Consider the following 22986-nt stretch of genomic DNA (forward strand, 5'->3'; position numbering starts at 1 on the left):
CAGGCGACTTCTTTTTCCAAGTACTTTAGAGAGAAGGGGGGGGGGGGGGGGTCTCAAATTATGAAGTACGTGCGGCTATAGGGCTGCCGATGGACCCTTTTAGTGCAGCAGGTACTAATGAACTAGCGATGATGAGGCCGAGAGTGGGCGCTGCAGGGACAGCCCTTGTGCTTTTGTTGGCATGTGGGGGTCTCTCTAGAAATGAAAGTCAAGACTTCCTGAAGTGCTGCATCTTAAGGGGGGGGGGGCTAAAAGGGGACTGCTGGAAGTTGTGTAATGAAGTTCTGTTTTAAACTATTTTTGAAATGTTTGGGGCCCCCCCCCCCCCCCCCCCCCTTGTTAAAGTCGTGTGTCCTGCAGTGTTGGACCTCTGAGGTGGCCTTGTCAGATGGGCCATCGAGATTTGTGAAGAGGGTCACTTGGGTTCAGTTCTGGGTATTTTTGTATTTACCCCCATTTTTTGACACCCATTGCACACCTGGACGGGGGTCTCGCTTTGAATTGCATTTCCCAAGCTTTCTTCCACTTTTTATTTTCTCCCCCCTACAAGGGTCTTTTTTTGGGGGGGGGGGGGGGGGAGGTTTTCTAAGTCCATGCACAGGAGGACCGGGGAAGTGAACCCAGATGGGTCTCCTAACTGCGAGGCAGCAGTCCTACCCACTGCGCCACCGTGCCACCCAAAGCAAAGCAGTTTACACAAAAATAAAGAGGAGACCTCAATAACATGAGAGCCGAGTTCTTATCTGTTCAAGGTGTGCACATCTCGTCGTCTCTCCGAGTTTCTCCTGTAAGTTCTCTACATGACATACAGACCTGGACACTAACAAGATGGCGGGCCGTCCGTACGCCACTGAAGACGAGGCCAGTCAAGCAGCTCTGTGTGTCTAGCGAACCACTGGAGCTCCCATAATGCTGCGTGCCACTTGAACTGGGAGGTCAGAATTTTCAACAGGGATGCCCCGCCATTCAGATTCCCAACTTGGTCCGAGTTTGTCTGACCGCAGATTGTGACGTTAATCCAAAATGGTGGCGGCGTCCATCGTGAACTTTACTGACGGCTACAGTGTTACTCGGTCTGTTTCCGTGCTATCCACTTGTTGCTACGACACACAGAATGCCGCGTCCTGCGTTGTTGATCAGCTGCACTTTATTCCGATGGAGCAAACACAACACAAAGGGTTTCCTGGATGCGCCTTACTGGTTTTTCCAATTGTTTTACTGGAACGCAGTCAACTCGGGTGTGACGTCATTCCCAGCTCCGACCTCTGAGGAAAATGGAATGGAACAGAAGGAAGTTCCACCACAGGTTCACTTTAGCGGTCAAACAGACTTGTCCACCATCCACACAGTCCTGAGAAGTCAGATTTGAATCGAGAGAAGCAAACACTTGTGGGGCGTGAACGTGAAACACTCAAAGATCGGCTCTTGGAGGAAATCCACGCACTTCCCATTCCTGTTCCGACATGTTACTGTCTACAGTGGTGATGAGGAGGTCCGGCCAGACGATGGCACTCAGCACGCTCCTCCAAAGGTGAGCCGCCTGGCGTCTGTCATCCTGCTCGCCTCCCAGAATTCCCTGTTGTGGTCACTCGCTCTTGGAATTACAAACTGTCCGCTGGTAAAGGACAACTGGGTGACAAGGGGAGCAGAAGAAGACGCCGGTTATCTCTGATGCCATTCTGAGGTCTTCCTTCAGGAGATGTGATTTTCTTCTTCTTCTTCAAATGCTTGCTCTCATGTTTTGCCCCTGAAATTCTGGTCCCCTAGTTGTGATGTGACAAAGCCCGCCCTTGCCTTCACCAATTGCCCTGAAAGCGTAGGGCTCTCCTCTTCCTCTCCCCGGCGCTGAGCTCTCCGTCGTCATCGTCTTCTTCATCACCTCTCCTGCTGTCACTTCATCAAATTTAAGTTTCCAACATTCGTCTCTTAAAAACTCCCATGAAGTGCTAGCTGAGGGTCCTGATAAACATTTAGATTCTTCAGCACTGTTTCTGATCTCCCACCGTAGGACAAAGTGGGCACTGCCCATCCTTTAGGGGCACTCCAGGCCCATGAGGACCACCGACATTCAGCCACTCCAACCCTCCACTTCCATTCCAAACCAAACGTTTGAACCCCTCACACTGGGAGCCGCCTGGATGTCACCAGGTGTCACATCAGACCTGCACTGCCATCTTGGCAGAGGCCTCTGTGCACAAACTTCTTAATCCACAAGGAGCAAAATGGAGTCAAGCAAGAAGAAAGACACCCAAGTTGGGGAATGGCAACTGGGATGGACCTCGGCCATAAGCGGACCTGGAAGTGATTTGAAATCAAACACCTGAGGTCACAACCTGCGCCCATTCAGAGGGACACCCTCTGTGAACTCCTAGGGAACTCTCGGGCCACCTCTGCTGTGCTGTCACTCGGCAAAATGACCTTTGAAAACCTCCAACAGCAGAAAGGTGCCCACGAGTCACTTCCCTCTTTGGAGACCTGAAGGCCGAGGTGTGCCAAGCCAAAGCTGAGTGCCAATCATCTGAAAAGGCAGAGGAGCAGCCATGGCATCAAGGAGGGAAAGCCATGCAGACTCCGGACCACTTGAACCCGTGGCAGCAGCAACAACAACAACAGCGGCTCCACACAGTTTAGTTGGTTCTTTTTTTTCCACCGCGCTCCCCACAGTCAGGCTGGGCACGATGTCTGTGCTCATTACAGGCACTTGATGACATCTGTCCTGTGACAGAAGACGTGAAGGTCCGCCCATCCGGTGGTCACTCACCAGGCCCTGGTGGCCTTCACCTTGTATTTGAGGCGGTCATCTTGAGAGCCCTTTGCAGTAAATGAGTTCAGTGCACCTTTTGTCCAGCAGGGGGTGCACTTCCATCCCACTTATGTAAGACCCTCCCCCCCCCCCACCAAGCTCTGTGCCACCCTTGGGTGCCACTTCTGATAGCGTCTGGTGTGTCCGGCGAGTGAGACTTTTGAGGGTGGCACAAATAAGAGTTGCATCATAAGATGGCAGCCACACGTTTATTCATTCAATGTGACGTCCACAAACATACGACAAAGAGACCGCCAGCTTGACCAGTCACAGGACAGCAGGAAATGAGGGGGTGGTGGAGTGGGGATGGGGGGCGGGGGGGCTGGAGAGATGACACCAAAAGTTGGGGAGCTACAGGAATAACAAAAAGTGTCAGGCATGCTGGGGGCTTTGAGGAGGGTTCAGGGGTCACGCAGAATGGCCTTGTGAGACCAGGATGGGGGAGACCCAGGGCTCCATGGAGGGTCAATGATACCTCACTAAGAGGACTGAGGGGTCTAAAGACGGCCGGTTAGACCAGGGGATCTGAAGACAGGGTCAAAGGTCAGTGTGAGTTGGCATGATAGTGGACAGGAGGGTCACTAGTGGGGACTACAGGTGAGGGTCAGTGGTGGGAAGAGACCTGCGTGTGATGGGCTACACGGGCACTCCAGCAGGGAAGGTCAGAGGTCAGCGGGTGGGTGGTGACCCGTCAGGAGGAGCCACCTTGCGAGTTCAGAGCTGCTCATCTACATGGTGGTCGTCCACTCCAAAGGGGCCTGGGCCCACACACAACAAAGACGGACTGGAGGGGTCACACACACATGTCCCACGTGTCCACTCTATTCAGAACTCATCTGTCGGGATTCCAGACACTGGACACAAAAGGCCAGCAAGCAGAGGAATATGGAAAAGACGGTGAAGATGACGGAGGCCGTCCACTCGCCTGGACCGTGACCTCTGACAAGGCTGGGGGACGTGGAAGGGATGAGGTTGGTCAAGTTGAGCATGTAGCCCAGCGTCCAGCCGACGTCCGTGTAGTCAGCCTGTAGGACACATGACGACAAGCAGGTAAGATGCCAGATGGAGCCCACCTACTAGAAAAGCCTGACCCCCACCCCACCCCCCCATCGCTCACCGTCTTCTGGAACTGAATGTTGTCCCAGGATGTGCTGTTGAACTTGTAGCCGTCCACCAGGAGGGTGGTGATGTAGAAGCCCAAGGCGCAGTAGTCACGCAGGCGGTCCTCCTTCTCAGTGGGGTACTCGGCCTTGAGCTGAAAAACACGAGGGAGGTGAGGACACGGTGGGCACTGCTGCCACTGGCACACACACAGAGTGACAAACTGACAAAGGAGCACACAGACAGGCAGGTGCTCACCTGAGCCCAGGGCTTCTGGCAGAACTTGCTGATGGTGTCCAAAGTGACGCTGAGCGATGCTTTAGGGGTCAACTTTAAAATGTCAAACGTGTAGAAAAAGGCAGAAAACGCCTGTGGACAGCAACAAGAGGGGGCAGTTAGTTGGGTAACCATGTGCCCCTGCCACACTGGCCAGCACTTCACAGGGGGCCAGTAAAGTGTGGTCAGTTTGGAGCCTCTGATCAGACCCGACGTGGACGCTGGCATGTCACGGTCATCGTGAAACCCTGCAGTGTGGTGGGCTCAGGACCCTGTGGCCTCGGTGTAGCGGTGTGGTCAGTGAGTAGAAGTCAGCCTGGACATTAGAATGATTAGACCAGGAGTGGACACTTGGCTTCCGTGGTCATTCTGAAGCACTGAAATAGAGTGGTCTCTATGAATCAGAGTTCAGTGTGGTCAGTGTACCTGCCACTCTGTCCAGAGGTGGGCACTAACATGCCACGGTCATTCTGGAGCAGCACATGGGCTGTTAGAAGTCCTGTAATGGCAGTAGTGCTGATGTGGTCAGCATAGAGGTGTAGCTACGGCCATCCCAGGCAGTGGACTGACGAGTGCCATGGTCACTGTGGAACACTGGGTGGTCTCTGTGGAGCTGAGCCCAGTGTAGCGGCCAGGCGTCTCCAGTTTGTCCAGAAGTGGACGAGTCACTGAGACAGGGTGGTCTCTATGGTGCATAGCAGGTGGTCAGCATCGCCTCTCACCAGACATTTTTACAAATCCACCCTGGCGCTGGACACCGATGGCCCCCGGAGGACTTACAAAGAAGCTGCCACTGATGGGGGGCTGGTAGATGCCATCAAAGGTGCAGTCTGTATTCGAGCCGCAGGCCTTGAAGTTGAAGATGCCTCTGATGATTTCCTGGCACTTGCTGGCATTGCCTGTCCCGGTGAAGATGACCAGCATGTTGAGGTTGGCGCTGCCCGAGTACGAGACACAGGGAGAGTTGAAGATGGCGCCAAGCGTGGTGTTCAGCTGGTAGCCGGTGGGGTAGCAGGGGTGGTCAATGGGATTTGAGGACTGCTGCTTAAAAGAAAACAAAGGTGGACAGTGAGAGACGCTGGTCTGGCATGGTCAGCGAGAAGGAGCCTTGACCAGCTGTGTGCTCAACAGGGTCAGTGAGATGGAAGGACATCTGGTCAGCTGACCCTCCCCCATGGTCAGTCACTGTGCTGCGAGTCACCATCTGGTCAGCTCCGGCCACTTGAGAAGACCACGACTCTGGTCAGTTGTGTCCACTTACGTCAATGACTGCAATTCACATTTGGGTCAGTCGGGGCCACTCATGTCCATGGCTGAAGTTTGTCACTCGTGTCCCCAGAGTGCGTCACCCTGCATGTTCCCGATGGCCTGCTCCTTAATGGTGAATCCTGTGAATTTAGGTGAACACTCTGACCCAACTGTTGGCACGTAACCAATGACAACGGGCACAGCCCTTCCCCCGACTCTAAGGCACAGACAAGTGACCCAAGTACGTGGGCAGAGCTGGGGGGCTATGAGTAAACCCACACCATCCTGGGCAACTCCAGAGTCCTTCTCCTCCAGGTGAGGTGAGCCCGGTCACATCCAAATGGCACGTCACCACCTGCCACACTAGCCAGAGAGGTCACGTCCCGCGTCACCTACCTACCACTGCCACCCGAACCACAATGTGCCAGACCCTGATCACTGGTGGGTCCGTTGGGTCCACTGCAGGGTGGTCTCGTGTTGCTCATTCACGCTGTGCCTGGCAGAAGCCCACCAGTAAAGGCCTGACCACCAGCCCCTCGCTGACAAAGGGCTTGGCTGCAGGGCTGAGCCGCCGGTTCCTTTTTGCCGGTGAGGTGACTGGCCACTCACTAAAACTTCATAAGGGTGGGCTGCAGTGCACTTAGTCTGGTCCCTCGCCTTTGGTGACCTACTAGGGGTGACTGCCCCCCAAACATCACTCCTAGGGTCACAAAGTGGTGAGATGATTTTGGGGGGAGTGCTGGAAGGCGCTCCCTCCGCGGGGGACTCCATTCTCCTACTCCAGTGTCCAACTGGTGCAGACATAGGCGATGCTGGAGAGGTCAGATCTCTCGACTGGCCTGGGGGCCCCTCAATATCCTCCCAGAGGAAATGGAGGTGGTGGGCAGGGAAAAGGGATGGCAGGCCATCTTTATGCAGATTGGTGTCCCTGAAACCAGATAGGTGGCACAACATGGAAGGAGCTCATATTCTGGTCAGTCAGGTCCACTCACAGGTCAGTGACTGGTTCCAGTTCTGGTCAGTTAGGTCCACTCACCGTCCCCAGACCCCCTGCTCCCCAAGTGGCTCACCTGGATCAGGTTGGCCTGCACCTTCTTCATGGCCTGCTCCTTAACCATTACAGTTTACATTCTGGTCAGTCAGGTCCACTCACAGGTCAGTGACTGGTTCCAGTTCTGGTCAGTCAGGTCCACTCACCGTCCCCAGACCCCCCTCGTTCCTCAAGTGGCTCACCTGGATCAGGTTGGCCTGCACCTTCTTCATGGCCTGCTCCTTGCCGTAACACAGGTAGCTGTGCGTGTAGACGTTGTATTTGTTCCCATAGAGGGTGAAGTTGGACTCGTAGTTCTTGTCTTTGATGGGCACGGCCGGCGTGAAGGTCAGCTGGGTGGAAGCTCCTCCGAGATCCATCGCCCCCAGGGTCTTGGCACTAGTTGGCAGCTTCCACTTGCCTTCAAATGTGCACTGAAAGAGAGAGCGAGAGCGCCACCTGGTGAGAATGGCACAGCAGACAAAGTGGCCAGCGCTATAAGAAACAGAGAATGCCCCAAAAGAACTGACCAGAATGGACAAAGAGCAAGTGACCAACGCTCAGGCAAAATGGAAAACGTCAGAAGAGAGCTGCCCGCTTCTGCAGGAACAAGAGGGAAAAACAAACCAGAGATAAAGTGACCACTGGTCAGAAAAATGAAGCAGACCACAGAAAAAGTGACACCAGAAATGGGGCCGGTGTCGGACAAACTGACCCCAATGGAGATGATCTGACCAAACACCAGACCAGACAGACTTAGTTGGCCACAGCCTCGAGTAACAAAGCGAGTGGCACTTGGGGACACAGCGCAAGGCAGGCGAGAGATGGACAAGAGGGACAGTGGAGGAAATGACGAGGCCACCTGGATGGACTGACCTTGATGAAGGACTGCAGCAGGTAGTTGATGGTCACCCAACCGTAGGCCCCCTCCTCGTCTCCAGAGATGATGCGGGCGCCGCGGAAGTCAAACGGGTAGAGCTGGATGAACTTGGCCACCTCGGCCAGCACCTGGTCAGACTGGCTGGGGCTGGTGATGCTGTGGGATGGCAGCAGTAAGACACTCAGTGCCCGCCGATACCCCCTCCCCTCCTGGCGTGCCCGGCCCTCTGTCCTCTGACCAACTTACTTAAGCAGCCGCATGCCAGCAGTGGCGCCCAGGTAGACGGGAGCCTCCCGCTGGTTCTCTCGAGGGACGGCGGCCGCTGCGGTGTCCAGGCAGACCTTGAGGGACTGACCAGCGGCCGGAGGGTTGTTGGCGTAGCTTGAGATTCCTGGGCCTGCGAGAAGACATCGGGAGATTTTAGGGGACAGTTGTGGATGGCGGACATCGGGGGGCTTGGGCCACCTGATGACACACAGTGATGTGATAAAAGTATTAGCCCCCTTCCTGGCATCCTCCAGCTTTGTGTATTTGTCACAATGAGTGGCGTCAGATGTTCAGACAAAGTGCACAATTAGATGAAGGGCACCCGAGTGAACACAGAGCACCATTTCGAAAGGGCTACTTCATGTCTTTAAGTTATGCCAGCGTGAAAAAGTAATTGCCCCCTCAGTTCTCACTCAAAGTTCATCAAAAGTTCCACACCAGCCAGCCCTGTTCCTCTACAGCTGACCACACGGTGCATTGACCCTCACTGTGACAGTCACGTAGTCACCACAAGGCTTCCAGAAGAACATGTGGAGAATGTGTTTTATTGTTAGCAGTAGTGCATTTATTTTAGCAGAGGGGCCCCTCCTGTCTGCCTTTTCACTTTCACTTTCTTTGTTTTGGACGTCTGGGACTTTTGGTCACTAAGCTCTCTGAAGAAGAAGCCAGCAGGCAGATTGTGTGGTGGGAGTGCAGGGGCTGAGACCAAACAAGCGGCATGGAGGGCCTTCACCTGTGCGAGTCCTGGGCTGGCTAGCGTATCCAACATAGAATATCGATTAGGACTCAGCGATACTCTGGGCAGTGAAGTTCAACTAACATGCATCAGGCTGCCTAGTAGTCTGAGCTAAAGGGGGGCTCGAGAGCCGACTATTGAAGGTCAGGGGTCTTTCCCTGCACAAAGGGAGCAGCAGCTCAGCCCTGTGAGACACAAGCGTGCAGCGGCGCCCCTCGACTTAACGTTCACAGGCTTTGATATCGAGACGCACAGATATATAAGACGACCAGCCGTCCCCCCGTGGCTCCACCAACGTAGCGGTGAAACAGGACAAACTTCAAAAATCATAAAAAACATTTCAAAAATGTCATTTTGGCCCAGCGGAAGGTAAGTACGCTCTAACGTCAAACGTCGTCACCACTGTATCTGATGGTGTTCAGCTCTGACGGGTGAGTGTCCCCTGCGTGGGCAGAGGAGCACGTGGCTGTGACATCTGTGCCAGTCAGCAGGTACCCTCTAAAACACATGGAGCTCCGATCTCGCTCTCTCAAAAACGTCAAACGTTACTCCTTAACAATCTCTAGATGATTACTTCTGCTGGACAAACAGGCAGCGCTAGCTAAGTGGAGGCGAGGTGCGCTCCAACACATGGCGACTCAAACGGAGGCCACGCCCCCCAGCCTCTCTCTCACATTAGTGCGCATATCTCACTCCTGTAAGCGAACTCTGACTCTTAGCACGATAAGAGAAGTCGCAAAGTCAACTGGAATGTTCACGCAAATTCTAGAAAGAAAAAAAACGATCTAAATCTGTGAAGTCGTCCTGTCGTCAAAAGCGAACAGACGGACGTTGGATTTTATATATACATAGAGATAAGCATTTCAGTCGCTTCTTTGCATGTCCTAATGATAATAAATAAAGTTCCAGCATACGCGGTAAGTTAAGTTCAAGAATGAATTGCTGTTTGCCAGTGCAGCGCCACATCGAGGCTCTCCGCACTTTGGCCCTCACGCTGCCACCTACTGGCACACTTGGTACAATCAGTAGTCGAGTTATGAATGGAGCAGCCTGGTGTTCATGTGGGTCCTCCTGATTGCAACTTCATTGTAAGAACTGATTGACCAAAAGGCCATCGATCTTCAACAGCTCGGGATTAGGACGTGACAACGAAGGGAGGGCTAATCAGGTGACGTTCACCTCCAGGTGACAAGTATGTGGTTATGAGAAGGTCTACTGGGAAGAAGATTATTATGGGGAGGTCACCGGGGGCAAAGGGTATTCTTATGAGAAGGTGATTGTGATGAGGATGAGGTCACCATCTGTGAATTTCCCCTTAGATAGACAGATACTTTATTAATCCCATCTATCTATCCATCTGGAGAAACTCTGTACAGTAGACGGTGACATTTTTGGGCTCACTTCATGAACTGAGATGGCTTCATGTGCTGTGCGATAAAAGTCTCAATTCTGAGGACTCGGCTCAGATCTTCTAAAGATTTCTCCACAACATAACTTGGTGACCCAGGCGGGACAAGAAAAAGGCTGATGAAGCTGATCCAGAGGGTGGGACGGGGCTCCGGGAAGCAGACACCAATGGTGGGCACGTTCATTTGTTTGTGAGAGTTTCACGGAGGTTCTCTCCCTCCAATGGAGAAGCAGCAAGAGAAGCCTCTCTAGATAACGAAATGAACATCATGGAGGGGCAGCCAGACTTGAGGTGAGAAAAGCCGTTAGTGTTACAGTGTGTGTGTGTGTGAGTGTGAGTGTGAGAGCGACTGAGAAAAAACAAAGGTGTGAAAGTCACGCTGCCTGTGGGCCTGAGGTGTGAGGTCCTGTGGCCGCTCCCCTGGTGCAGGGCTTGGGACACTTGGGCGGGTTGTTGTGTTCGGCTGCAGGGAGCTGAATGAGAAGAAGCGGCTTGGGGTCCCTCGGCCTCCCTCCCTTCTTGTTGCAGCGTCCCGTTATCAAGTTAGCTGACCAAGGGTGGAGTCCACCTTGGATTAGAGACGAGGGGTCTGCTTGGGCAGGCGAAAATTCCTGTGGTCGCCATAGAGTGTGACGTGGAGGAGGCTGGCAGTGAGCTGGTGGAGTGAGGGGCACACAGGAGGAGCGGAGATTAAAAGAAAGAAAACAACACAATAAAAGAATATAAAATCTGCTTAAAAAAGGAAAAATCTAATATAAGGAGAGTGCAGGTGAGAACAGCGCCAGTTTAACGTCACATAGGTAGGACAGCACAGATGTGACAAATGACAAAGCATGGACCCTGTGTAAGTAAGAGCTGAGCAGAGCATTAGGGTGACATCAGTAAACCAAAGAGCATCATGGGAAAGGTTAGGGACCGACCTGCACACAGCGCCGGGAAAAAGTGTTTGCCCCCTTCCTGATTCGCAGGTTTGTCACACTTCAATGTCTCAGATCATCAAACAAATTGAAATATTAGACAAAGATAATCCGAGTAAACACAAAATGCAGTTTTTTAAGTAAAAAAACTCTCCAAACCTACATGGCCCCCTATGTGAAAAAGTAATTGCCCCCTAAACCTTACTAACTGCTGGTGCCACCCTTAGCAGCAACAACTGCAATCAAGCGTTTGCCATGACCGGCGGCGAGTCTTCACGTTGCTGTGGAGGGATTGTGGCCGACTCCTCTCTTCTTTGGAGAATTGTTTCAGTTCGGCCACACTGGAGGTTTTTCCCGAGCATGAAGAGCTTTCTGAAGGTCACGCCACAGCATCTCAATTGGGTTCAAGTCCGGACTTTGACTTGGCCGCTCCAGACCCTTCATTCAGTCTCTCCGAGGGGGACTTTGCTGCTGTGTTTTGGATCATAGAACCCAAGTACGCTTCAGCTTGAGGTCACTGACCGACGGCCCCACATTCTCCTTCGGGATTTTACTGGTAGAGAGCAGAATTCACGTTCCAGACCCTCGCACTGCCAGCACCACCATGTGTTACAGGGCAGCGGGTGTGGAGCCCCATGGTGTTCTGTTGGCCTAAAGATGGCCGTTTGGTTTTAAATCAGAGGCCATTGTGTATCATGACGCCCTATTGGCGTAAGGGTTTGGACTGAGAAGGTAGAAATCTGGTTGCTTTAAACCATCATGATGAAGGAGCAGCTCACACACCATGAACTGAGAAGGACAACACAATGAAGAGCACAGTGCGGCCGCCATATTGAGACGGGCATGCAGCCCGTTCTGAAGACAGCAGACCACCAATGAGGACTCGACTGGAGACATTTAAAGTAACTAACAAGTCTGAACCTACACGTCAGCATTGATCAGGTGGGATGGTCGCCAGTCTTCACTTGGACTTATTGTTGTTGTTATTTATGAATATTCTCAATAATCCATTAGTTAAAGTTGTAACTGAACGTCTTTTACTCTGTGCAATGGCCTGAGGTTAGAGATGTAGAAGAGAAGGTGAGGAGATGTTAGAAAGTCCAACACCTTAGAGACAGTGGTGAGTTGCTGGGATTTGAGGAATTCTGACAACGGCTCCAAATTAATAATACAAAAGGGGAAAAGAGAGGAATAAAGAAAATAACTCACATCTCTGTTATAATAATAAAAGGACCTTCTCAGAGAGACGTCCCGCGAGATGAGTCTTTGTGCCCAGAGATGTAACCACGGAAATAAAAGACAAAGAGCAGAAGACAAAGTAGAACGTCGTAAATGCTGGCGTGGGACACGTGAGAGCAGGTTAGAGATAATAGAAGGACGAACATTCAAAAGTCTCACTAAACTGATCGGAAAGATCTCACTAGCGCTGACAAACGGTGAAATAACGGAACAGCGAGAAGAGAGCGAACATACGGGCAGAGGCGATGTGACAGGAGGATGGAGATACTGAAGTCGGAGCCTCGCAGGTCGTCTGGTTCGTGTCGCCATCAGGGTGTCTGCGAGAAGTGAGAGATCTGTCATTTGATGAAAGTGAAATCCACAAACGCGAGTGGCAGAGACGAGAAGTGACTGGCGCAGGCCGGGGGGGTTGGCAAGCGAAGCCCCCTACCATAGATATGTGCAGTATCTCTGCAGACTTTGCTATCCACATTTTCTCTTATGCATTTCTCTACTTGTATTCTTCTTCTTCGTGTGTGAAACCCCAGGCTGCTTTTAACTCTCGACACTCTGTCTTCATATTTAGAGAGATTGAAGTAATAAGGCGGATTTCTTTGAGCTCCTGTAATAAGAATAGAAGTTCAATGTCACTGTGCTCTGTACAATAATTATTATATCAGTCCACTCCCACGTAGTTAGCACACAGGGGCTCTCAGCATTTACAACTGCTAGGCAAGCATTTGAAGAGAGAAGGTACAAACACAGAAATGGGCCTCGGACTGTTCCTGTGTGTCCGAGATGAATGGGAATCGTCTCCTGGCCTTGTTTGGAACCTCAGTAAGGTCCTACGTCTGGTCGGACAGCAGGAGGTCGACGGCCGGACGGATGGGTGATCTCGTCATCCGTCCTGAAAAGCCTTCCAGCGCAGCGATGAAAGATGGCAGACTGTATCGGTCGAGACCCCACCTTGGTAATCGTTGTGCCATTTGGTTTGCTCCGCCTGTAATGCCACGTAAGTCGTCAGTAAAGAAAGTAAAGTTATTTTCTCTTATGTGACTTTTACCGCCGTATCACTAGGGAGGGATGTCATCGCCTTTTAATATCATATCTCTATAGTTCTCGGTTACTTAAAACGCATCAATTCCAACCAGGGAGACAGCGCCCCCTACAGGACACAGCACCTGGCGCAGTGCAGAGGTGCCCGGTGTCCCGATCTGTGAGGATGAGGAGCTCAGTCCAGTAATGAAGAGCGCGTTCAAGTCAAACATTCCCTGTCTGATAAATGGCCGACAGCCTTTGTGTGTCTGAATATATCCTTGGAGACCAAAGGTGACATTTGGGACTGAGACACAGCGGAGACGTCACCCGTCGTTTGTGCCGACGATCAGCGAGTCTCTCGGCCTGTGCTTGTGACATTCGTACAACACTCGTGTGGGTTCAAGTGTGTGTGTGTGTGTTCACCTTAAAGTGTGACAGGAGACCAACCCAGTAACAAACTTGACGAGCACACGGACCCTTAAAGAAAAGGGGGACAGGATGACACAGCAGAGCATTAGGGTCTGATGAAGGATGGAGCAGTGGGGCAGGCGTCTGTCATAAGAGAGAGAACTTGGGCTTCATGTCAGTCTACAGGACACTGGAGAGAGAGGAGGAGGAGGAGGAAGAGGAGGAAAGTACAAATAGTGAGAGGAACACGGCTGAGCGACCAGACCAGGGCTGTGTGTGAGTGGGGAGAAAAGAAACGTGCCCCATACGTGGCATGAGAGGTGCCTGGCACACGCTGGTGTGTGTCCCTTGCACATGCGGCTCGGTGTGAAGTCCTTCTTAGCCTCTTACCTTCTCACTGATGTTGCGTGGACTGAAAGCAGCTTTTAGACAGAGCGGTGTGTGTGTGTGTGTGAAGGACAGTGACACCTGGAGCCCTCTGGGTAATGTAGTTCAGTTGTCATCGGCTGTATTGGGCACAGCACATTCTTGAATGTCGGATATCCCTTTCCAGAGCTCCGAGCTAATTGCGCTTACATTGAGTTTTGAATGTGTGTAGAATTTGATCAAATGAAAACGTCTCCACTTTTGGTTATAAAATCTTTCTAAATGTCCACCTTTCCTTCAGATCCTGATCAAGCACCTTGGAGAAGTAGAAGGTTCTAGCAGTTGCTTTCAATTTCCTTCCCTCTCTTGTTCCTGATGTGGTTTTGTATTCTGGGGTTTATTACAGTGGGGTGTGCGGTGGCGCAGTGGTTAGCACTCTTGCCCGGCCATGGGAAGTGAAGGTTCAAGCTTAGATGTTCTCTGTGACCGCAGAGCTTCTCCTGGCAGTGCTTTTCTGGCTGTCATGTCATACCGTGTGGTTCCTCGATGGTGGGACTCGTCCTTGTTGTCACTGACTGAGTCTCCTGTGATCAGGAGGCCAGCGTCACATATAAGAGTTGATGACACTGAACACCAGCTGGCTGTTTGTCATTTGTCACTGAGAGGGGAAGTCACTCGTCTTCACAGTTCATTTCTTTCTGCTTCCAAATATGGTGTGTGGATGAAGAGACGTCTTGATGTGTGGTGACAACAAGCCTGAGGGGCGAAGGGAGTGTGGATACTGACAGCAGGAGTGACACGGCGCGGAGGCTCAACGTGTTAAAGACAGTTTGGCGGCCCAACGTTCTGAGAAGGACCTCCGTGTTGGTGTTCACCAAGTCTGCTGCTTCAGTGTCTTTAGATGTTTCTCTGGTGCACTGAAGTAGAATGACCAGCAGTTCAGAAGTTTAGAGGCTTTGACTGACAATGACATGACGCTGATGTGGCACAGAGTCCAGATCTGCAGTGTTGGCCCCTCTTTCTTTGTCAGGACCTGCAATGCGCCCTGGCAGGCTGTCTGTCAATCAACTTCTGGGCCCAATCCTGACTGACGGCCGCTGCCCATTCTTGTATAATCAATGCGTGGAGTTTGGCAGAATTTGGGTTTTTTTTTTTGTTTGCCCACCCGCCTCTTAATGGGATTAACGTCCGGGGAGTTTCCTGGATGTCGATGTTTTGTTCCCTGAGCCACTCAGTTGTCACTTTGGCCTTCTGGCCCGGTGCTCCATCATGTTGGTCACCAGACTGTTCTGGGATGGTTGGCACAAGTTGATGTTTTGGTGCCATTCTTTATTCAGGGCTGTGTTCTTAGGCACTGCCAGGGCAGAGTTGGCTCAGGAATGGCAGCAGGCAGGTGTGAGGGAGGTGAAGACATTTTGGAGGATGGCCCGGTGGGCATCAAGAAGGGCAGCAAAGAAAACCATCAGGGACAGACTGATATTCTGGGATTGGACTGCTGGGGTCAAGTCATTGTCTCGGATCAATCTCCTTTCTGATTGGGGAAAAAAAGAGAAGGTGAGCGGCGCTCCCATCAGTCCTGTGCCACTGTGCCAACAGTAAAGCATCCTGACACCATTCAAGTCACGTGGGGTTGCTTCTCACTCCCAATTTGGCCTAAGAACACAGCCAGGAATAAAGAATAGCACCAAAACATGAAGTTCTGCCAACCATCCCAGAACAGTCTGGAGACCCTCAATGCCTTTTCCAGCATGATGGACTATGATGGGGGGTCTTCAGAGGGAAGGCCAGCCTGCCAAAATGACGACTCATTCAAGAATTCCCCGAGGATTGCAGGATTTCAAAGGGGGTGTTCACAAACTGTGCCCCCCAAGTTTAAAATGCTACTGAGATGTTCCTCAGGTTCCCTTTCTCTGATGCTGCAGTCATTCATTGTGTGAGATTTGCAAAAACTAAGGTGATTGTGACAGGGGGCAAATACTTTTTCACAGCAATGTCTATAGCGCCTTTCATGGGAAACACAATGAAGCACACAGGAGCACAAGACACTTCAGCCCACTCGGTCCCCACGGCGTCACCTACTGACCGTCCACATCGCAGACCATAACCTGAGTGACCAGTCCTGTGCTGTTCTGCTTGTCCTCCTGCCACTTGTACAGGAAGAGGGCGGTGTGAGTGGACCCGGCGTCAAAGACCATGCCATACTGGGGGGAGAGAGAGAGAGAGACAGTGTGAGCAGACCAGAGGGCACCGCAGGGCGGGCAGACCAGAGGGCACCCCTGGGCACTTGTACCTTGTAGCCCACGGGCAGGCTGACCCACGTCAGGTTGACCAAGATAAGGACGAGAGCGACGACCGCCGACACCAGGGCCGAACCCACCAGCCATTTCTTCCCCCCCATCTTCAGACAGCAGTTGGTCTTGATGTGGTCCTGAAAGGCAAAGTGAAGAGACAGTGGCGCCTTAGAGACGGGCAGCATGAGAGGAGGAGGAAGAGGAACGACGACATGTCCCCACCTTCCTGTGTGTCACCAGCACAGTTAGGGACTCGCCTGCTCCAGGGACACGCAGGGCAGCATGCCAAGGTACCACACGGACACGCAAATCGACTGGTGTGCTCGTGGCTGCCATCTAGGGGTGCTTGTATGGCCACTACAGGGAGAGCCCAGTGGGTGATGGGGGGGCTCAAGGGTGTTGGCATTTTATTGAATGGTTTTGTTCTTTTTATATGTTGTACGTCTTTGTGAATGTTGTCTTTATTATTTTCCTGCTGTCTCATACCCACTGCCTTTATACGCTGACGGGCCTTCTTATGTGTCACAGATTTTTGTGAAGGCTGCAGAACCAGATGATGACAAACACTGGGCACGATGAAGATAAAGATGTCAAACAGCAAGACAAAAGCAGGAGAACATCCAACGGGCACAAATACAGGAGACAAAAATGAATAAAAGTCGCCGGCCAAAGAGAGAACCCCTAAGACCAGGCATCTGTGAAAACCATCGCTGGCACTGATATGGCCGCCTGCCCACCGAGGGTGAGGAAACAACGGGCAGGCGGCCATATCAGTGCCAGCGACGTAACAACCCAAGAAAACAACTAAAACGAATTCTGTCGACTTTTATTAAAATGAGAAAGAAACAACAGGAGGGTGTGACGCGTAGTGCAACCAAACCGCACAGAAATCCCAGAAAGACGAGAGTTTGAGGACAGTAAGATGCCCGTCACTCTGCCACACGTTTCCTCCTCCTGGTTTTCAGCTCCCATTTGCACTTTTGATTTTGTTGAAAGTTTTGCCGTTTTGTTTCCTGTTGGTTTAGAGAAGACGGCTTGCGTTTGCAGACGGCTTGTGTTCTCTGGTTTGTCGTACTAAATCCATTTTTGCTTTTTGTTGTTATGCCCTTTTTAATTCACCTTGCAAATAAATTCTTGACATATAAACTGTCACTGCCTTTATTAATGACGCCCAAGGGCCCTGCGCTGTTCCCTTTTTTCTTTTCTGACACTTTTGAAGCGTTTACCACGTTTTGTTGGGCCACTGCAGGCCAAAGCCTGCTCACTGATTTTGGGCTACGCCTGGGCCTCATTGCAGCCTCGAGTGTGCGGACCCCATCAGATCACAGCAGGGTCCCACTTTTGTTTCTTTTGATGACCACTTTGGCTTTGCCCTCAACACGCACCCGATGTACCGATGTAACGAATGCCAGGCCTCAGCCCTCTGAAAGAGACACACGAGTTTGTGTCATTGACTGTCCCTGATATGTCACAGCCACGCGAGTCTCTTTTCTTCTTTTTTTTTTTGTCCCACTTTATTTTGAAAAGTGTGTTATAACTTCGGACAACCTCTAGGAATTTCTTTCGCCTTTTGAATATCGACACATGGGCATTATGCATAAATAACTGAATTTCAAGTTAATGTGACCTTATTATTAGTTATTTTTACGTGTGTCACGTCGCCATTTGGTAGCTTTGTCCTTTTTCTGACTTTGTTACTAGGATGCTCTGCCCTGTTGCTAGGGGCCACCTCTCCCAGAGGGCACCATGTGCCACGTCACAGAAGTTTGACTTTAAAATCCTGTGTGGTGTCCGAGATTACGGATTCATCTCTTTAAACACTTCAGTCATCGCACTCTCTGTATTTTATCCCTTACGTTTTTCGACTTTCTTTACACTTTAAGCACCTCGTTTTTTTTGTGACCACACGTCTTCTGGCTAATCGCTATTTACAATTTAGCAATATGAATATAAATAAGTACAATCCAACTCTTTCATGTATTTTCTGCTTTAATGTTGGTTTGGGATTGTTGATTTAGTTTCCCCAAAAACTTTGTAGCGGAGCTCCATGAATGCAGACGTTTTAAATGTCGTGTCTTTATAGCGTCGTCCCATTTATATTGTGTGTCTGTTTACTCGCTGTAGAGCCGTGAGCCCTGGAGGTGACTGTCCCTGTCAATCACATCGATAAATAAACAAGAGGATGAGAAGAAACGGAGGACCAGTTAGAACTGGGACACTTCACTGGAAACCGAATCGACACCCTTGTCATGCTTGCTGTTTTCGATGGCAAACTGCTTCACCATCACTATGCAAACCTCGGGGTTCAGGATCACAGCGACACACCAAGGAGAGCCTGGTGACACTGGTTTGTGTCGTTTGGGGAAGGAGCGAGCGACCATTACATCAGTGTGACATTCACAGGAGGACAAGGACACTTCTGGGACTTGAATCTTCTGGACTTGCATGTGTGTGTCATGTTGAGTGTGCGGACAGAGGAGCCTTTGTGTCAAACATTTACTGCGGCACCTTTTGGTAGAACATTCCGCTGTTTGCTTTTGGGCTTGTGTGTGTTATGTTGGGGCTGAGATATTGTATACATATATATATGTGTGTGTGTGTGTGTTGTTTGGAGTTTGTCTCACTATTTATTAATATCTATCTATCTATCTATTTAGTCACTTTATTATTTTTTCCATACCCTTTGTCTTTTTGCTTATTTTGATCATCAATTGCACAAGTGCTTTAGAAGTGCAGCTTGTCGAGTCTAACGTTCCCTCAGGGTGCCAGGCCACGGCTCCTGGCGGTGTAGTTGCTGGTCTCGTAGTTCAATCTCGATTATAAATTAATGAGTGAGCCGATAAGCTCGATATTTTGAATCTTTTGCTCTATTTGGACTTTTGCCTGTGATTCTGTCACAGAGAGACACCACTGGCCACTCACAAGAGCACACCGATGCTCTCACTCGGACAATCGAATACCAACAAGCTTCTACTATAATACGCTAGCTGACCTGAAATTTAGTCCACAAATACTAAATGACGTCTACTGTCCACTTTCGGGGTGATGATTGACCTCCAAGGTTATTCCTCTTTTTATTTTATTATATAATCAACTCTCAGCAGCGGCCAACAGGTTGGCAGGGTGGCACATGCATACGGGCGTCGCTCTCATTTCCTACCACCTTCGCTGTCTCTTCCCCTACCTCTTCATATCTTAAATTATTCTTGAGGCAGATTGAAGACTTAAGTGACAAATTAAAGAACACGCACTAAGTAATCGCACTTCATCAGTTTTAACGTGAAAAGATGATGACGGAAGAAGAGAAGAAGCGGGCTGCTAGGGTGGAGACAAGAAGAGCAAACACGTCAACCTCTGAGCAAACGAATGCTAAACGTACAGAGAAGGAGTCTGAGAACTGTGAGCGCTCCAGTCAAGTGGACTCACCGCACGTCATCGTCACAGCAGTGCGCCGTTACTGGTGACATTATTATTAAGAATGAAGCAGCAGGTTGATGTTGCCACATAAATATAAAATTCTAATGGAGTTTCTCAATTGGCACAAAGGCAGCTCTCGGTAGCTTTATCCCCTGCAGACAATTCACGTCCATAGTGACTTAACTCCTCAAGCTCACTGCGTCATCAGTCACACTTGATGGTGACTCACCGCTCAGTGGCCGCAGTGACAATGACAATTGACCATTGAGACACGAGACATCGATGTTCATGTCATCAACTGTCACTTCTGCTCCCATTAGGAGTCACCACAGCAGATCATCTTGTTCCATCTCCTCCTGTCCTCGTCATCTTCCTCTGTCACCTCCACCATCTCCTTTTAGGCCTTCCTCTTCTCCTCTTACCCATCAGCTCTATCCTTAGCACCCTCATCTCTCCTCCTCACATGTCCAAACCAACACCATCTCGCCCCTCTGATTTTGTCTCCCAACCATCCCACCTGAGCTGACCTTCTCATGTCTTCGTTCCTAATCCTGTCCATCCACCGTCATCGAGAGTTACTGACACCCTTAAAGCGCGTTTCTTAAATGTCAGATAACGAGGGGCTTCACTCGTTCATTCTTCACCTACACTGTTTGCTATCTTGTTCACCATTCACTAAGATCGATCATTTTCAGGAAGTCCACGCCAATCTCAAATGAGACCAAGAAAGGCTGGGAAGAAACAGATGTGGTCAAAAACTTGTGCCAAGGTCGTAACCAGAAGGACTAAACCAACCTGCCATCAAACTCAAATGACAAGAAAGCAAAGTGCACGTCAAGATCCTGGTCCATAAACGGTGCCCGATTCAGGTCGGCGGCTCGTTCATCACGCAGCGTTCTCTTTGGACTTACGGTTGGCATCAGAATGTGGCGACGTGTTGCATGCAATGAAGAGTTTAACTGTAATGTACTGTACACGTGACACCAGGACTACTGTCACCGGCACCAACACGTATGAGGAGCAGCGCAGCGGGACATCCCAGCACATCAGACCTCCGGCGTACGTGGTGTGCCCCCCCATGCCCTCCTGTGCGCGATTACTCGGGAGACGCCTTTTTAACCCTCGCTTTCCCTTCAGTGCCCTGAGTGCACGTCTCCCACCATCCAGAGTTATGAGGAGTCACAAACGTGACAAGAACGTAGATGAGAACGGGCCACTCAGCCCCACACACTCGCCAGTCCTAGGCAGACAGCCCTCAAGTCCTACTGTCCATCACACTCCTCGGTCACTCACTCCACGTGTCTGTAGATTTCTATTTGTGCAAAATCTCCTGCTACCATCATCTAAAGTAACAGCCAGCTGGGATCCACCGGACTCCTTCCTTTCATAATTTTAAAGACTTCAGTTGTGTCCCCTCTTGTCACCATTCGTACCTCTCAGTCCTCCACCACGTCTCGTCGTCCTGTCGAATGAACTGTCTGTCGGTGTTTAGGTGCTTAAAAGCATTTTTTGGTTTATTGTTACTATGGAGATGTCACCTCAATGCCACACTGAATGGGTTTCTGACACCTTTCTGTGGTATAAACAGCACTACTGTTTATAGCTATAGTGTCAGTTGCTAGCCCTTTGATCAGATGTCACCGTCCGTCATATGTTTTGTCATTGTGTCCGCGTACGCAATCTGAAGATCAGCCAATCTTGGGCATTACAATGACCTTTTCTTGTCACTGTTTGACATTTGAAGGTGGCAGGTCCTGGAGGCACCTTGACGCGAGGGTCCCTCTCTGTACCCGGCCCACCTGAGCCACCTCTCATTATCCTTTGTCATGCATGATTGGCTCAAGGCCTTTCTGGCATTTCTCAGTGCACACAATAAAAGAAACGAAAGTGGCACAGAGGTCCCTAACCGGCCCCCGCCACGCCCTCTCTGGTTTTGTTTAGCCCCCGTTTCCATAGTTACCAAGAACGATGAATACAGACGAGAACTCAGAGAGTGGCAGCTAGAGTCCATCAGCAATTAACAAATCAGTTGGTCTTACAGAAGACCCCCAAATCAAATTCAACTTTACCCTCATGTGTCCCAGAATTCTTACCTGAAAGACTCGCTGATGTGAAACACGCGGCCGCTCTCTGGTGCCACGGTCAGTCGGTAATCGCTAAAAGCCCTACTGGGCAGAACAGACTGGGCAAATGAGAAAGGAGCCCAAACACAAAGTGCTGCCCACGAGCAGAGGAAAGGCGCTATACAAACAGGCCAATGTGACAGGTGACACCAACATCACTGGTTTACTTTTTACCTTCCATGTCAGCACTAAGAGGTCTCACAATATGCAGGGTCTCCATTAAAGTCACTTCAAGCAGAGCTGACTGTCGTAACACTGAGGGGTTCACCAGAGCTGACAGGGGTACAAACTCCAGTAAGCCCACCTCTAACGCCTAATGACGATGACACACCCTTGGCAGAAGGCCCAGGGACAGCCTGGTCACTCAGTGGTACAATTCGGATGTGTAGGTAAACGCCGATCTGCCACCTGCCTAATACCACGTGGGTCCCCCTCATGCCACCAAGCTGGGGTTTAGCAGGCAGGTGCCCCCTTTGGGGGTCGGAGTGAGCTCACTGGGTTGAGTAGTTGTTGTCGTCGCCCCCCCCAGGGTAGATAAGTTAAGGGGACGCATACAAACAGGCTGAAGGATATTCAGATGTACTAATATAGCGCCTTAATGAGTAGACTGCATCAGCTAAAAATAACTTTACAGACAAGTGACAAGACCACCACAGACTTCACCGGACGCCACTACGAGACACTGACTGTATACAGTAGGGGTCTTCTTTGTCACCTCTGTCAGGTTCGCCTCCAGAAGCATCCCAAGTGGCCCAAGGTGGAAACTGAATGGTGCAAAGACTGAGTGTAAGAGAAGGAACGCCTTACCTGGCTCAAGAAGATAAAGACGGCGAGTGCTGAACAGCCAAAGGGCCTTGGACTTGACTCGTTCGGGTCGTGTGGGGTCTTCTCCTTTCACTTCTAGCGTTTGACTTTCCTGGTTTGTCTGCAAGTAAACAGAGTTGGGATTGAAGTGCTCACCTGACTGAACTGCCTTAGCGGTCACCAGCTTCTCGGAGGTTCGGCAGGATGAGGTACTCACCCAGGACGCCGGTGCTCGCTCGGGTTCAGTCCACTCTGAAGTAGCAAGCGGAGTGCATGTGGTGGTCTGTGGTCTTGGCTCCTGGCCTTCGGTCGGGTATTCCAGCGTCCAGTTGAGCCCTGGCAGCAGTGGAAACTGAGAACGAGATTAGTCTCGGCCATTGTTCAGGTATTAAGAGGTGCAGCCCCTGGTCTGGTGCCAGCAAAGTGCCGCCTGCCACCGTTTAGACACTCAGGGGGGTCGCTGGGAAATCCTTTTAGGCGGGCAGCGCACAGAGACAAGTGCTGTGTGGTGTTCACGTGGGTTCAGGGGCATCACGCAGGCATTTCAAGGATCAATAAAATAAGAAACGCAAGAAGCTAAAGGGCCGTTCATAGACGATAAAACACCAGATATTGATAACTGAACAAGAGGAACATGAAGATCTGACGACCAAAG

General features: G+C 50.8%; 1 protein-coding gene across 2 annotated transcripts; it reads right to left on the minus strand.

The window, feature by feature from the left end:
• Window positions 1-3105: 3105 nt before the first annotated feature.
• LOC114657049 (ectonucleoside triphosphate diphosphohydrolase 8-like) lies at window positions 3106-22751 on the minus strand. Of its 2 annotated transcripts, XM_028808789.2 has the most exons (11): window positions 22549-22751; window positions 22335-22452; window positions 15987-16124; window positions 15780-15897; window positions 7585-7735; window positions 7335-7494; window positions 6662-6892; window positions 4961-5221; window positions 4163-4273; window positions 3921-4058; window positions 3106-3828 (listed from the first exon to the last, which is right to left on the minus strand). In XM_028808789.2, the coding sequence occupies exons 3-11, from the start codon at window positions 16092-16094 to the stop codon at window positions 3625-3627; spliced, it is 1482 nt and encodes a 493-aa protein (XP_028664622.1). In that variant the 5' UTR covers window positions 16095-16124; window positions 22335-22452; window positions 22549-22751; the 3' UTR covers window positions 3106-3624. The 2 variants fall into 2 exon arrangements, with proteins under 2 accessions (XP_028664622.1, XP_051788267.1); XM_051932307.1 differs by lacking the exon at window positions 4961-5221.
• Between the last annotated feature and the right edge of the window lie 235 nt (window positions 22752-22986).

This window comes from Erpetoichthys calabaricus, chromosome 9 (genome assembly GCF_900747795.2).
Source record: "Erpetoichthys calabaricus chromosome 9, fErpCal1.3, whole genome shotgun sequence".
Lineage (NCBI taxonomy): Eukaryota > Metazoa > Chordata > Cladistia > Polypteriformes > Polypteridae > Erpetoichthys > Erpetoichthys calabaricus.

Coding starts and splice junctions, on each gene's coding strand:
- LOC114657049 (XM_028808789.2), bottom strand. CDS start 16,094: ATGGGGGGGAAGAAATGGCTGGTGGGTTCGGCCCTGGTGTCGGCGGTC. Junction 7,736..15,779: donor TATGGTCTGCGATGTGGACG/GTCAGTAGGTGA, acceptor GTCTTCTCGCAG/GCCCAGGAATCTCAAGCTAC. Junction 6,893..7,334: donor TGCTGCAGTCCTTCATCAAG/GTCAGTCCATCC, acceptor TCTCTCTTTCAG/TGCACATTTGAAGGCAAGTG.